Source organism: Cyanistes caeruleus, chromosome 35 (assembly GCF_971803275.1).
Source record: "Cyanistes caeruleus chromosome 35, bCyaCae1.hap1.1, whole genome shotgun sequence".
NCBI lineage: Eukaryota > Metazoa > Chordata > Aves > Passeriformes > Paridae > Cyanistes > Cyanistes caeruleus.
Window position 1 is genome coordinate 206,682 of NC_141736.1, and position 14,754 is coordinate 221,435.

General features: G+C 54.5%; 1 protein-coding gene across 6 annotated transcripts in view; it reads right to left on the minus strand.

Annotated features, from left to right (window-relative positions):
* The window catches only part of BRD4 (bromodomain containing 4), a 32,404-nt gene extending 17,948 nt beyond the window's left edge, over positions 1–14,456 (minus strand). For 4 of the 6 annotated variants that reach the window (XM_086871428.1, XM_086871425.1, XM_086871429.1 and 1 more), the window contains exons 1-10: positions 13,532–13,639; positions 9,833–9,911; positions 9,439–9,555; positions 7,967–8,285; positions 6,740–6,877; positions 5,991–6,126; positions 5,046–5,305; positions 3,551–3,913; positions 2,775–2,903; positions 1,284–1,493 (exon numbers count right to left, since the gene is read on the minus strand). In XM_086871428.1, the coding sequence (XP_086727554.1) occupies positions 1,284–1,493; positions 2,775–2,903; positions 3,551–3,913; positions 5,046–5,305; positions 5,991–6,126; positions 6,740–6,877; positions 7,967–8,285; positions 9,439–9,458 (1,575 nt within the window). In that variant the 5' untranslated portion in view covers positions 9,459–9,555; positions 9,833–9,911; positions 13,532–13,639. Of the gene's footprint in view, positions 1–1,283; positions 1,494–2,774; positions 2,904–3,550; positions 3,914–5,045; positions 5,306–5,990; positions 6,127–6,739; positions 6,878–7,966; positions 8,286–9,438; positions 9,556–9,832; positions 9,912–13,531; positions 13,640–14,267; positions 14,406–14,437 lie in introns of those variants that run through there. The other 2 variants (XM_086871427.1, XM_086871426.1) reach the window with 2 other exon arrangements.
* Between the last annotated feature and the right edge of the window lie 298 nt (positions 14,457–14,754).

Here is a 14,754-nt window from a genome sequence, read left to right on the forward strand (position 1 = left end):
CTCCAGCTCAACAAACCCAACAACTCCAGCTCAACAAACCCAACTCCAGCTCAACAAACCCAACTCCAGCTCAACAAACCCAACAACTCCAGCTCAACAAACCCAACAACTCCAGCTCAACAAACCCAAAGATTCCATCTCAACAAACCCAACTCCAGCTCAACAAACCCAACAACTCCAGCTCAACAAACCCAACTCCAGCTCAACAAACCCAACTCCAGCTCAACAAACCCAACAACTCCAGCTCAACAAACCCAACTCCAGCTCAACAAACCCAACTCCAGCTCAACAAACCCAACAACTCCAGCTCAACAAACCCAAAGATTCCATCTCAACAAACCCAACTCCAGCTCAACAAACCCAAAGATTCCATCTCAACAAACCCAACAACTCCAGCTCAACAAACCCAACAACTCCAGCTCAACAAACCCAAAGATTCCATCTCAACAAACCCAACTCCAGCTCAACAAACCCAACAACTCCAGCTCAACAAACCCAACTCCAGCTCAACAAACCCAACTCCAGCTCAACAAACCCAACAACTCCAGCTCAACAAACCCAACAACTCCAGCTCAACAAACCCAACAACTCCAGCTCAACAAACCCAACTCCAGCTCAACAAACCCAACTCCAGCTCAACAAACCCAACAACTCCAGCTCAACAAACCCAACAACTCCAGCTCAACAAACCCAAAGAATTCGGGTGGACAAACCCAGCTGCTTTCAATTAAATCCCAACGACTTGGGGTGGTCAAACTCAGCTGTTTCCAATTAAATCCAACGATTTTGGGTGACAAACCCAGCTGTTTCCAATTAAATCTCAACGACTTGGGGTGGAAAAACCCAGCTGTTTCCAATTAAATCCAACGATTTTGGGTGACAAACCCAGAGATTTTCAGTTAAATCCCAATTTTAGGCTGACAAACCCAGCTGCTTCCAATTAAATCCAACGATTTTGGGTGACAAACCCAACTATTCTGGATCAATAAATCAGTGATTTCAGGCTGACAAACCCAACCATTTCCAATTAAATCCCATGGATTTAATTCCAAGTTCAATCCCATGGATTCCACGGTGCCAAACCCAACCGTTCCCAGTTAAACCCCATGGATTCCATGGTGCCAAACCCAACCGTTCCCAGTTAAACCCCATGGATTCCATGGTCACAAACCCAACCATTCCCAGTTAAACCCCATGGATTCCATGGTCACAAACCCAACCGTTCCCAGTTAAACCCCACGGATTCTGTCCCCTCCGGAGGTGACGCCTGTCCCGGGCCGTACCTGCTCCTGGAGCTCGGCCAGGCGCTGCGCCCGCTCCTCCTCGGAGTCGTCGGAGGAGCTGTCGCTGTCGGAGGAGCTGTCGCTGCTGCTGTCGCTGGACGAGGCCGGGGCCACCTTGGTGGGGGGCGGCACCACCACCGGGGACGAGGCGGGAATCGCCGGCTCCTCCGGCTCGTCCGGCATCTTGGCAAAGCGCATCTCGAACACGTCCTGCAACGACACGGCACGGCCCGGGAGTGACGGCGGCGCCGGCGCCGCGCCCGGGGACCCTACGGGGCTTGGGGGGGGGTTCTACACCAGGGGTCAGCGCGTGGACACGGGGGGTCCCGAAATCCTGGGGTTTCTTGGAATTCTGATCCTCTCCAAGGTGGATCTGGGAGAAGATTCCTGGGGTTTTTGGTTGGAAGATGCGGCTTTTGGGCTCTTGGGATCTTCTGCATCTTCTTGGATCGTCTTCAGGGGGTCTGATGATCTTGGAGGTGCCACCAGGGGTTCCCACTGGAGATCCCAACCATCCCCAAGGGGTTTTGGGGGGAAATTCAGAGGATTTGTTCCTTTAAAAGCTGCATTTTCCAGGTTTTTGAGTTCTTCTGGATCTTCCTGGATCGTCTTCCCTCGACCCCGTGATTCTATGGGTCTTCTCCAGCCTGAATTCCACCACGGATTCACAGCCCTCTCTCCCCTCCAATCATTCCAAGCATTTTCACCCAATTTCCAAGGATTTTCCCTCCTTTCTGAAGGATCTCAACGCCTTTTGGAAGGATTTCCACTCCTCAAAAACTCCATCAAAAATCCACCAAAAAATTTCCTGGATTCTCCTAAATTCACCCCAAAACTCAAATAATTCCCTGGTTGATTTTCCTTCAAATTTCCTGGATTTGCTGCTGCTTTTCCCAGGATTTTCTTTCCCAAGAATTTTTTTTTCCCAGCTCCGGCAGAGCCAGCGCCGATTTTTCCTGATTTTTCCATCTCCAAGATTCCAAGAATTTGTTCCCACGCTTGAAGGATCTTCCCCACCTGGATTTTCCCTCTTTCATGTGGATTTGAGATCAAATCGTTCAAAAAAAAAAAATTCCAATTAATTTCTTCGGAAAACGAGGCCAAGGCCAAAAAAATCCAGGGAAAAAAATCAGGATTTCAGAGAATGAACACCTGGAATTCCGGATGCGGGGAGTGCCAGAGAAAAATTAAATCCAGGTTAGAAGAGGAAATTTATGAAAACTTGAGGGAAAAATGAAAGGAAAATCAAGAAGAAATTCCATAAAAATGGAAAAAATGGGAAATAAAACTAAAAAAGGAGGAAATTGGGAGGAAGCCGAGCTCGTTTCCTTCGCTGCCGCGACACAAACGCCCCTTTTTATGTTTTGCTTTTTTTTCCTGAATCAACGTTTTCCCGGGGTTATCCCGAGACTTTTTAAATTTATATTTTTTTTTTGGGAGAATCCTGCTGGAAAAGCGTGGGAACTCCCCGGGAACGCCGGGAATCCTCACCTGCAGCTTGCGGGCCATGGCCACCACCTCGTGGTCGGCGGGGTTGTACTTGTAGCAGTTGGAGAACATCAACCGCACGTCGGCCGCGAATTCCTGAGCGTCCCGGTACTCCCGGCCCTCCAGCTTGGACTGCAACGGGGGAACGGCCAAATCGGGAATTCCGCCGGGAATTCCGCCGGGATTCGCCGCCGGGGACGGGGTTTCAGGGGTGTTGTGGTGCAAGGATTGGGGTTTAACCCCATTTCACCTCTCCAGCTTCCCTTCAAACCCCCTGATTTACCCCAAATCCCCTGATTTACCCCAAAATCCCGTTTTTTCCCCTCATCTCGTTCACCTTGATGCTGCTGAGGTCCCTTCAAACCCCCCAATTTCCCCCAAACCTCCTGATTCCCCCAAATCCCATTTCCCCGCCCACCTTGATGCTGCTGAGGTCCCTTCAAACCCCAAAAACCCCCACATTTCCCCCCAACCCCCCCTGATTTTCCCCCAAATCCCCCCCAAACCCCCCGATTTTCCCCCAAACCCCCCTTCCCTGCCCACCTTGATGGTGCTGAGGTCCTTCAAACCCCCCAAACCCCCCGATTCCCCCCCAAACCCCCCCAATCCACGCTCCGCGCCCACCTTGATGGTGCTGAGGTCCCTTCAAACCCCCCAAACCCCCCGATTCCCCCCCAAACCCCCCTTCCCTGCCCACCTTGATGGTGCTGAGGTCCTTCAAACCCCCCAAACCCCCCGATTCCTCCCCAAATCCCCCCCAATCCCCGCTCCCCGCCCACCTTGATGGTGCTGAGGTCCATGGGGTGCTTGATGATGTCGCAGTAGTCGTGCAGCCCCAGCGCCTCCACGTCCACGGGTTTGTAGAAGGGCCAGGCGTAGGCGGCGTGCTTCTTGGCGAACATCTCCTTGATGATGCCGCCGCAGTACTTGAGCTGCTCCGAGGCCTTGCTGCCGCGGCTCTCGGCCGGGTGCTGCTGCGAGTCCGGGATCTCCTTCTTGGGGGGCTTGACGGGCCGGCCGCTCTCGCGGCGCGGGCCCAGCTTGGTGGCCTTGGGCTCGGCGGGCAGCGAGGAGGAGTCGTGGATGGGGTCCATGGCGGTGGGCGTGGTGGTGTCTGCTTTCCTCTTCACCCCCTTCTTTGTCTGGGAACGGACAGCGGGCGTGGGGCGTGGGGTCGCGCTTGGGGTTCTGCTCTGGGGTCACTTGTGGGGTTTCTGCTCTGGGGTCGCGCTTGGGGTTCTGCTCTGGGGTCACTTGTGGGGTTTTTACTTTGGGGTCGCGCTTGGGGTTCTGATCTGGGGTCACTTGTGGGGTTTCTACTCTGAGGTCGCGCTTGGGGTTCTGATCTGGGGTCACTTGTGGGGTTTCTGCTCTGGGGTCACTCTTGGGGCTTCTATTTTGGGGTCACGCTTGGGGTTTCTACTCTGGGGTTGGTTTTGGGGTTTCTATTTTGGGGTCACTCATTGGGTTTTTTACTCTGGGGTCACTCATTGGGGTTTCTATTTTGGGGTCACTCTTGGGGTTTCTATTCTGGGGTCATTCACTGCGGTTTCTGCTCTGGAGTCACTTGTGGGGTTTTTACTTTGGGGTCACTCTTGGGGTTTCTGCTCTGGGGTTGGTCTTGGTTTCTGTTTTGGGGTCACTCATTGGGGTTTCTATTTTGGGGTCACTCATTGGGGTTTCTATTTTGGGGTCTGTCCTGGGTTTCTGCTCTGGGGTCACTCTTGGGATTTCCATTTCTGCATTTCCTACTCTAAACCCCAATCCCCAGCCAGCCTAATTAATCACAGCTAATTAAACACTAGTCATGATCATCATCATCATCATCATCACCATCATCATCAAAAGTTGTTAATAACAATAACAGTGATTGTAATAAGCATGAAACCCTAACCCCCAATTAGGCTAATTAATCACGGCCAACGAAGCCATAATAATAACAATATTAAAAGTAACCGCAATAATGAGCAGTGATTAATACCAACAGCAATAAACCCTAATCTCGTTAGGCCAGCTAATCACGGCTAATGAAGCCTTAACAGCAATTAACAGTAATCCCAACAATAATAACAATAATTAATGACTAATAACGAATCAAATCAACCCCGATCCCGTTAGGAGGGGGAACCGTGGCTCATGAAGCCGTAACGACCGGGAAAACAACCGCGATGTCCGCGACAACGATAACCACGGCGATAACGATAATAATTAATGAGTAATTAATAATTAATGAATAACTGATGAATAATTAACGCAGCCGCCCCCGGCTCTCACCTTGACGGGCTGGGCGGGCGTGGGGATGACGGGCGGGTGCGGCGGCAGCGCGGCGGGCGGGGCGGGCGCGGGCGGCGCCGGGGCGGGCGCGGGCGGCGCCGGCGGCACCGCGGGCACGGCGGGCGCCGGCGGCAGCTCCGAGCCCACGGCGGCGCCGGGAAAGGCCAAGGGCGGAGCCAGGCCCGGAGCCGGCAGCAGCGGCACCGGGGACGAGGCCGGGGCGGGCGCCGGCAGCGCCGAGGAGCCCGGCTTGGAGGGCACTGCCGGGAAGGGAGAGCGCGTCAGCGGGAAGCGGAAAGGGCCCGGAATGAGGGGGGAAAAGAGGAACAAAAACGGGGGAGAAATGGGAAAAAATCAGGGAAAAAATGGTGAAAGTAGAGGGGAAAATGTAGAAAATAGGGGAGGGGATGGCAGGGAAAATGTGGAAATAAAGAAAAGAAAACGTGGAAATAAAGAGGGAAAATATGGAAATAAAGAGGGAAATGAGGGAAAGATGGACAGGAAAATGTGGGAAATAAAGGGGAGGAATAGGGGAAGAAAAGGGGGAAATAAGGGAAAAAATAAATAAAAATGGGGAGGGAGAAAGGGGAAAAAGAAGGGAAAACTGAGGGAAAATAAAAGGGAAAAAAAGAGGAAAAATAAAAAAAAAAATGAAGGAAAATATGGGAAAAATAAGAAGAGCGGGGAAAAAATAATAGAAAATCCTGGGAAAAATATGGAAAAACGTAATTTTGGGAATTTTTGGGGGGATCTCTTTAAGGTTTTGGGGATTTGGGGATTTGGGATTTTGGGGATTTGGGGATCTGAGGATTTGGAATTTGGGGATTTGAGGATTTTGGGGATTTGGGATTTTGGGGATTTGGGATTTTGGGGATTTGCAGTTTGGGAATCTGGGATTCTGGGGATTCAGGGATTTTGGGGATTCAGGGATTTTGGGATCCCCACCTGCCTCCTTGCGGGCGCGGCCCCGGCCCTTGGTCTGGGCGATGACGATTTCCGTCTCCTCCTGCGTCATCTCCGAGATTTTCTGCAGGAAAAGCTTCTCCAGAGCTTCCGCCATCAACACGATGTCGTCCCCTGGCTGCAGAAACGGGGCGAAAAAACGGGAATTTGGGGTTTTCCAGCGGCCTGGAGGAGTGGGGCAGTTTTGGGGATGAATTTGGGGTTTTTTACAGGCTGAGGATGGGAAGGGGGCGAGGATGAGGGGGGGAATGGGGGAAGTTGAAGGGAAATAGAGAAAAATGGAAGGAATGTAGGAAAAAAATGAAGGGAATGGAAGGGAAGGGGAGAGAAAGGCGGGAAAATGGGGAGGAAAGGGGAAAATTGGGGAAAAAGGGAGGAAAAGAGGGGAGAAAAGGGGGGGGAAAAGGGGAAAAATATCAGGGAAAAACTAAGAGAAAATAGAGGAAAAAAGGGAAGAAAAATGGGGTGAAAAAAGGGAAGAAAAAGCGGGAAAAAAATCAGGGAAAAACTAAGGGAAAACAGGGGAAAAAAGGAGGAAAATGGGAGAGGGAAAAGAGGGAGAAAAATGAGGGGAAATAGGGAAGAAAATGCCTTCAAAATTCCTCTAAAAAGCAAAAAAAAAAAGGGGGAAATTCCACCAATCCCAATGGGAATGAGGCTGAACCAGGGACCGTTCCCAGCCATGGAATCCCGGGTTTTCCCCCCAAAATTCCCGGGAATTTTTCCCGCACCTTGTTGTAGATGTAGCAGTTTGTAAACATGGTGTTGAAATCCTGGATACATTCTTGAGCATTCCAGTAATAATTGTTTTCCAAGCGTTTCTTTATTGTTCCCATATCCATCGGAGTTTTAATTATTTTATAATAATCCTGGGGATTAAAAAAAAAAAATAAAAAAAAATTGGGAATTTGAGGGTTTTAAGGGTTTGGGGTCTCCTGGTTCGTTCCTGGATTCATCAGCACCGGGATTGCTCCCTAAAGTGGGGATTTTTTTGTTAAAAAAGGAGGAAATTTCCGGGAATTTCATCCCAAAAGTACCAAAATTTCCCAATTCTGGATAAATTCCTAAAAATCCCAGCCCAAGCACGGGATCATCGCGTTCAACAACCGGATCAAGTCCAGCTTTGGATCATCAAATCCAACCCCTGGATCCAATTCAATCACCGGATCAAATCCAACCCCTGGATCATCAAATCCAATCCCTGGATCCAATTGAACCTCTGGATCCAATCCAAGTCCTGGATCATCACATCTGATCACCGGATCCAATCCAACCACTGGATCAAATCCAGCTTTGGATCATCAAAATCCAACCCCTGGATCATCAAATCCATCCACTGGATCAAATCCAACCCCTGGATCCAACCCCATCAAATCCAAGCCCTGGATCACCAAATCTGATCACCGGATCCAATCCAAGCCCTGGATCAAATCCAACCTCTGGATCCAATTCAACCCCTGGATCATCAAATCCAACCCCTGGATCACCAAATCCAACTTCTGGATCATCAAATCCAACCTCTGGATCCAACCCCATCAAATCCAACCCCTGGATCATCAAATCCATCCACTGGATCATCAAATCCAACCCCTGGATCATCAAATCCAACCCCTGGATCATCAAATCCATCCACTGGATCAAGTCCAACCACTGGACCAACGCTCCCCGATTCCCACCATTCCCTGACTCCCAGCCATTCCCCCTGTCCCCAATTCCCGGTGATTCCCGGTGATTCCCGGTGATTCCTGGTGATTCCTGGCAGTTCCCGGCTGCGTTTCCCGGCCGTTCCCCCATCCCCAATTCCCGGCAATTCCCGGCAGTTCCTGGCTGTTCCCCTGTCCCCAATTCCCGGTGATTCCCGGCTGATTCCCGGCTGCGTTTCCCGGCCGTTCCCCCGTCCCCAATTCCCGGCCATTCCCGGCGATTCCCGGCCATTCCCGGCGTTTCCCGGCGCTCACCGGGAGGTTGAGCTTGACGGCGTCCACGGGCTGCTGGAAGGGCCATGCGAACTGGTGCTTCCAGAGGGTTTTCAGCACCACCTTGAGCAGGTACTGCAGCTGGTTCGTTTGCCGCTTGGGCTTGTTGGGGTTGGACGTTTCCGGCGGCGGCGGATTGGCGCCGACGCCGACGCCGGGCGGGGCCTGGCCGGGCGCGGGCGCCGCCGACGCCTGCGCCGAGTCCAGCGCGTCGGGCAGCACCGGAAGGTTCCGCAGGCGCGTGCCGGGGCCGCTGTCGGCCGCCAGCGCGTTCAGCCCGTTGCATTCCTCGCCAGAGACCCTGCGGGACAGGATCCAGGCCTTGGCTCCTCCGAAATCCCACTGCATTCCCCCAAAATCCCACTGCATTCCTTCAAAAACCCATTTATTCCTCCCAAAATCCCACTTATTCCTCCCAAAATCCCACTGCATTCCCCCAAAATCCCATTTATTTCTCCCAAAATCCCATTGCATTCCCCCAAAATCCCATTTGATTACCCCAAAATCCCATTTATTCCTCCCAAAATCCCATTCATTCCTCCCAAAATCCCATTTATTCCTCCCAAAATCCCATTGCATTCCCCCAAAATCCCATTTATTCCTCCCAAAATCCCATTTATTTCTCCCAAAATCTCATTGCATTCCCCCAAAATCCCATTTGATTACCCCAAAATCCCGTTGTATTCCCTCAAAATTCCTCAAAGGGGAAAGATTTTGAGGAAGGGGAAGAAATTTGAAGGGAAAAAGGAGAAAAAATTGGGGAAAAAGGAGCAGGAATTGGGAATAAGGAGCAGGAATTGGGAATAAAGAGCAGGAATTCTGTCAGGAGCAGGAATTTGGGAATAAAGAACAGGAATTCAGGGAATAAAGAGCAGGAATTGGGAATAAAGAGCAGGAATTCTGTCAGAAGGAGCAGGAATTTGGGGATAAAGAGCAGGAATTTGGGAATAAAGAGCAGGAATTCTGTCAGAAGGAGAAGGAATTTGGGGATAAGGAGCAGGAATTTGGGGATAAAGAGCAGGAATTTGGGGATAAAGAGCAGGAATTCTGTCAGGAGCAGGAATTTGGGGATAAAGAGCAGGAATTGGGGAATAAAGAGCAGGAATTGGGAATAAGGAGCAGAAATTCTGTCAGGAGCAGGAATTTGGGGATAAAGAGCAGGAATTTGGGGATAAAGAGCAGGAATTTGGGAATAAAGAGCAGGAATTGGGAATAAGGAGCAGAAATTCTGTCAGGAGCAGGAATTTGGGGATAAAGAGCAGGAATTTGGGAATAAAGAGCAGGAATTCTGTCAGAAGGAGCAGGAATTTGGGGATAAAGAGCAGGAATTGGGAATAAAGAGCAGGAATTGGGAATAAGGAGCAGGAATTTGGGAATAAAGAGCAGGAATTCAGGGAATAAAGAGCAGGAATTCTGTCAGCAGGGATCCCCGGAGCCCCCCGTGCCCCCGGTACCTTGTGGGATACATTGCCATGGAATTTCAGCCCGGAAAAGCCGCGGAGTCAGAAGTTGCTTGGCTTGTCCATCTATCCCGGCCCGGCTCCGGGCTCGGCCGCCTCCCGACCCCGACTCTGAGGGAACCATAAAAACCTCGGGAAGAGCGGGAATTCCCCCCCAGAACCCCGAGAACCGCCCCGGGTTTATCGGCATCCCCAAAAACCCCGAGATTCCCACGGAAAAACGAGGATTTGGCAACAGAATTTGGGGTTTTCCCGCTTTTCCCCCCGTTTTTCCAGCCCCAAATCCACGTTCCAAGGAGGGATTTCCGTCTGCTCCCGCTTCAGCCTGGCCTTGGAGGGAAAATCCTGGAATTCCTCCCCCAGGGCCGCAGGAAAAGCCGGAATTTACCTGAATTCCAGGTGCCCCTTCCAGCTGTGGCTCCCTCAGCCTCTGACCTTCATTTTCCAAGCTCCCGTTGGAAAAACCTCTGGAAAAACAGCAACAGGAAAAGGGAATTCCCATCAATTCCTCGTTCCAGACCCAGAATTCCCAATCCTGGCCCCAAAATTCCCAATCCAGGCCCCAAAATTCCCGATCCAGGCACCAAATCCTCAATTCCAGCTCCCAAATTCCCAATTCCAGCCCCCAGATTGCCGGGAAAACTCCTGGAGCCGCCCCAGAGTTGGGATTTAACCCCGGGAATGACCCCAGGCAATTAAAGTTGGCCCTAATTAACCCTTAATTGCCCTCTTGGGCGGGGCTGCGGCTCCAAATCCGAGCCCGGAATTCCGGAGCCGGAAAAATCCGGGAAAACTTCCCCAAATTCCTGCAGTTCCCCGGGCGATCCCGAACTTCCCCCTGGAAAACCCCGAACGCTTCGATCCCAGGAAATCCGGGATGGGAATTCCCAGATTTCCCCCCCAGTTCCAGGCAGAGACAACTCCCAGCCCCGAATTCCCAAAGGAAAAATCCCGGAATTCCCAGGGAAAGAAAGGGGAGGGAAGGAGGCCAAAGAGGGAAAATTTGGGATCCTCGTCCCAGAGTTCCAGCCTCCAAATTCCCGGTTTCCCGAGGTTCTTCCCAAAGCCCAGCGGGAGCCGCAGCAGGGAATTCCCAGGCTGGAATTTTCCCTCCAAACGGATTTTTTGGGGAATTTTCCTCCACAGAAATCCCCTTTTCCCACGGAATCCCGGGGGTTTTCCAGGGAATTTTCCCAATCCAGGGGATTTTTGGGGATTTGGGATGAATCCCGCAGGGAACGGGGAGCTCCGGGCAGGATTCCATCCATCCCGTCCCCAAAAATTCCCATTTTCCCCCCCACTTTTTGTGGAGCTCATCCCAAAATCCCACCCCAAACCGGGATTCCCGCCCTTTTTTTTGGGATGAGGGTGGATTTTCCCAAGCTTTTCCCGCTTTTTTCCCCCCCTTTCCCGCCCCAGCTCCGCCACATTCCGGAGGAATTTGGGATCCGGGGGATCCTCCGGGATGAAATTCCCCGTTCCCTGCCCCACCCTGGGAACAGAATTCCATGGAAAATCCTCCGGATCCTCCCCAAGCCCAGGGAATCCCAATCCCAAAATTCCCAGATTCTCCCTGGTCCCATCCAGGAGCGGGAAGGGAATTTTGGGGGATTATTCCCAGAAATCCCCTGGAATGGGAATGAGGGAGGGGCGGGCCTTGGGATTTCCCTCCCTGCTCCCAGAATAACCCAAAAATCGGGATGGAAACCCCCGGAATTCCATGACCAATCCCCGTTGTCCCTGGAATTCCGGGATTTGGGATCAGGGCAGGCAGCCTGGAGGAACCCCAGGGATAAAAATCCTGGGAAAATCCCGTTTTTCCTCAATTCTGGCCAGGGAATCTCATCCCATGCTCCGCTGGGAATGCAGGGGTTCATTCCCAGGCCCGAGGGATCCCAAATTCCCCAAAACCTTGGGAATTATCCTCAAACAACCCCAAAACTTTGGGAAATTATCCTCAAACGACCCCAAAACTTCGGGAATGATCCTCAAACTTTGGGAGTGACCCTTAAAAACACCCCAAAATCTGGGAAAGTTCTTTAAATAGCCCCAAAATTTGGGAATGGCCCTTAAATATCGCAAACTTAGGTAAATGATCCTTAAATAACCCCAAAATCTTGGGATTGATCCTCAAATGACCCCGAATTTTGGGAATGATCCTCGAACGACCCAAAATTTTGGAAAATGAGGCTCAAAAATCTCAGAACTTTCCCAGAAAATCCTCAAAAAAACCCAAAATTCACTGAGTGATGCTCAGAGAACTCAAATATTTGACAGACCACGCTCAAAACCCCAAAATTCCACAAAAAAACCTCAAACCATCCCGGAATTCCACAAAACATCCTCAAACCGCCCCGGAATTCCACAAAACATCCTCAAACCGCCCCAGAATTCCACAAAACATCCTCAAACCGCCCCAGAATTCCACAAAACATCCTCAAACCGCCCCGGAATTCCACAAAACATCCTCAAACCGCCCCAGAATTCCACAAAAAAATCCCCAAACGGCCCCAAAACTCGGAGAGACGCTCGGGAATTCCACAGGCGACGCTGAAGCCGCCCCAAAGCTCGGGAAACGATCCCAAAAAACCCCAAATCCGACGGAAGCGGCTCCGACCCCCTGGAATCGCAGCGAGGATGCGCAGAAATCCCAAAGCTCCCAAAACAGCCCCAAAACTTTGGGAAGGGATTCCCAAATCCCCCCAAACTTTGGGAAGGGATTCCCAAATCCCCCCAAAGCGTCTGGAGCTGGGATCTGCTGGATCCCGGGAAAAGCCAGCCCGGAAGCTCAGCCCAGACAACGCCAGGATTTGGGGAAATTTGGGGAATTTGGGGAGGGAAATCCAAGGGAATTCAGCGGGGAGGGATCCCAACACCTCGGGAATTCCCTCAGCTTGGGAATTCCAACCCCAAAACCTTGGGAATTCCCTCAGGTTGGGAATTCCAACCCCAAAACCTCCCCCAGGCTCCCGATTCCCACCCCAAAACCTCAGGAATTCCCTCAGGCTCCCAATTCCCACCACAAAAAACCCAGGAATTCCCTCAGGTTCTGAATTCCCATCCCCAAACTTTGGGAATTCCCTCAGGCTCCCAATTCTCCTCCCAAAACACCCTGGAATTCCCTCAGCGTCCCTTTCCCACCCCAAAAAACCCGGGAATTCCCTCACTATTCCCTTCCCACCTCAAAATTCCCAGGAATTCCCTCAGTGTATTCCCAAAAAACCTGGCAACACCCTCAGGGATGCCCTGTCACCCCAAAATATCCAGGAATTCCCTCAGGCTCCCAATTCCCATCCCAAAATATCCAGGAATTCCCTCAGGCTCCCAATTCCAACCACAAAACCCTGGGGACACCCCCAAGCTCCCAATTCCTACTCAAAAAAACCCGGGAATTCCCTCTTCATCCCAAAAAAACCAGGAATCCCCTCAGTGTTCCCTCTCTATCCCAGAAAATCCAGGAATCCTCTCAGTTTTCCCTCTTGATCCCCCCAAAAAACAGGAATCCCCTCAGTGTTTCCTCTTGATCCCAAATAAAACCAGGAACGCCCTCAGCGGTCCCTTCCCACCCCAAAACAACCGGGAATTCCTTCGGGCTCCCAATTCCCATCCCCAAAACTCGGGAATTCCCTCAGGATTTGAATTCCCGCCCCAGAAAAGCCGCGAGTTCCCTCAGCGTCCCCTTCCCATCCCCACAAATCCCGGGAATCCCCTCAGGGAGCCGCCCCGAGCCCCAACCCCCGGCGCCGCCCTGAGGGACCCCCGGAGCCCCCCCCCATTCCCAGCGCCGAGCCGGAATTCCCAAAAAACCGCCACAACCGCCGGGAATGTGGGAAAAGCGCGGCGGGAAAGGTCAAAGCCGCCCTGAGGGGGTCCCGAGCGCGGCTGCAGCGCCGGGCCCGGGGAGGCCCCGCAGCCCCGGCCGCCCTCAGCGCGTCCTCCCCTCACGGCCCGGGGGCGGGAGCGGCGCGGGCCTGCCGGGGGCGGGCTGGGCCTAACGGGGGCGGCTCCCTCCGCCGCGGCGGCGCGGCCCCGCCCGGCCCCGCCCGGCGGCGCGGCCGCTCCCTCCGCCGTCCCGGGGCTCACTCACCGCGGGCCGGGCCGGGCCGGGCCGGCGCTGCCGCCGCGCAGGAGCCGCCACCGCTTCCTCCCGGTCCGCGACAAAATGGCGGCGGCAGGAAGTGCCCCCCGCGCGCCGGCCCCGCCCCGCGCTACGCCAACGGCGCAAGGCGGCCCCGCCCGCGCCGCGCACGCCCGGCGCTACGCAAACGGCGCAACGCCCCGCCGCGCTTCCGCTACGCCAACGGCGCAAGGCGGCGCCCGACGGCGCTTACGCCAACGGCGCAGCGCGGCCCCGCCCGCCCCGCCCCGCGCCCTACGCCAACGGCGTAACCCCGGCGGCGCAGGGCGGAGGGCGCTCCGCCGCGACCCCCGCGCTCCCCCGGAGCCCCCCGAGCCCGCCGGGACCGGCGGCCGGGCCGCGGAGCCCCCGGCGGCCGCGGCGGGAGGCGGCGGAGAGGGCGGCGGGCGGCGGGAAGCGGCGGCGGCGCCCCCGCCTTTACGGCGTTGGCGCAGCGGCGGGCCCCGCGCCGCAGTTTACGCCGCCGGCGTAGCCGCCCTGACGCAGCGGCCGCATTACGCAATGCGGGTTACGCCGGCGGGGCGACGTAAGCGGCGTTGGTGAATCGCGGCACCCCCGTGAAGCCCACCCGGTATCACCCCCCCACACACACACCGCCACATCCTCCCGCTTCTCCCCTCAGCGGCGGCACCGCCCGGCCCGGCCCGGCCCGGCCCTCCCGGCGCGCCCCGGGCCCCGCTCTTACCTGAGGGGGCCGGGCCGGGCCGGGCCGGGCCGGGCTGAGCCGCCCTCCCTCCCTCCCCGCGGGCCGGGGGCGGCGGCGGGGGCGGAGGAGGAGGAGGAGGAGGGAGGGGAGGGGGCGGGGGGGCCGCGGGCACCGAGGGGCAGCGGCTCCGGCAGCGGCGCCGCACTGACCTCACCGCGCTGCGCGTGACGTCACGGCGCACCCGGGACACGCCCACCCGCGCCGCCGGCCCCGCCGCGTGACGTCACGGGGGGGGACATTGGGGGGGGGAGGGGAATCCCCGAGGGGGGGTCCCGGGGACATTTTGGGGCTGTGACGTCACCGAGAGCTTCCCCCATCCCCCACCCAAAATTCCCTCCGGGAATTCCCATCCCAGAGAAATTCGGGATCGCTCCGGGGGGGGGGGGGGAATCCCCGAAATTCCCATTTTTTTGGGGGAATTCCCATCGGGTTTGGGGTGGAAAAATGGGATTTTGGTCCTGAAAAA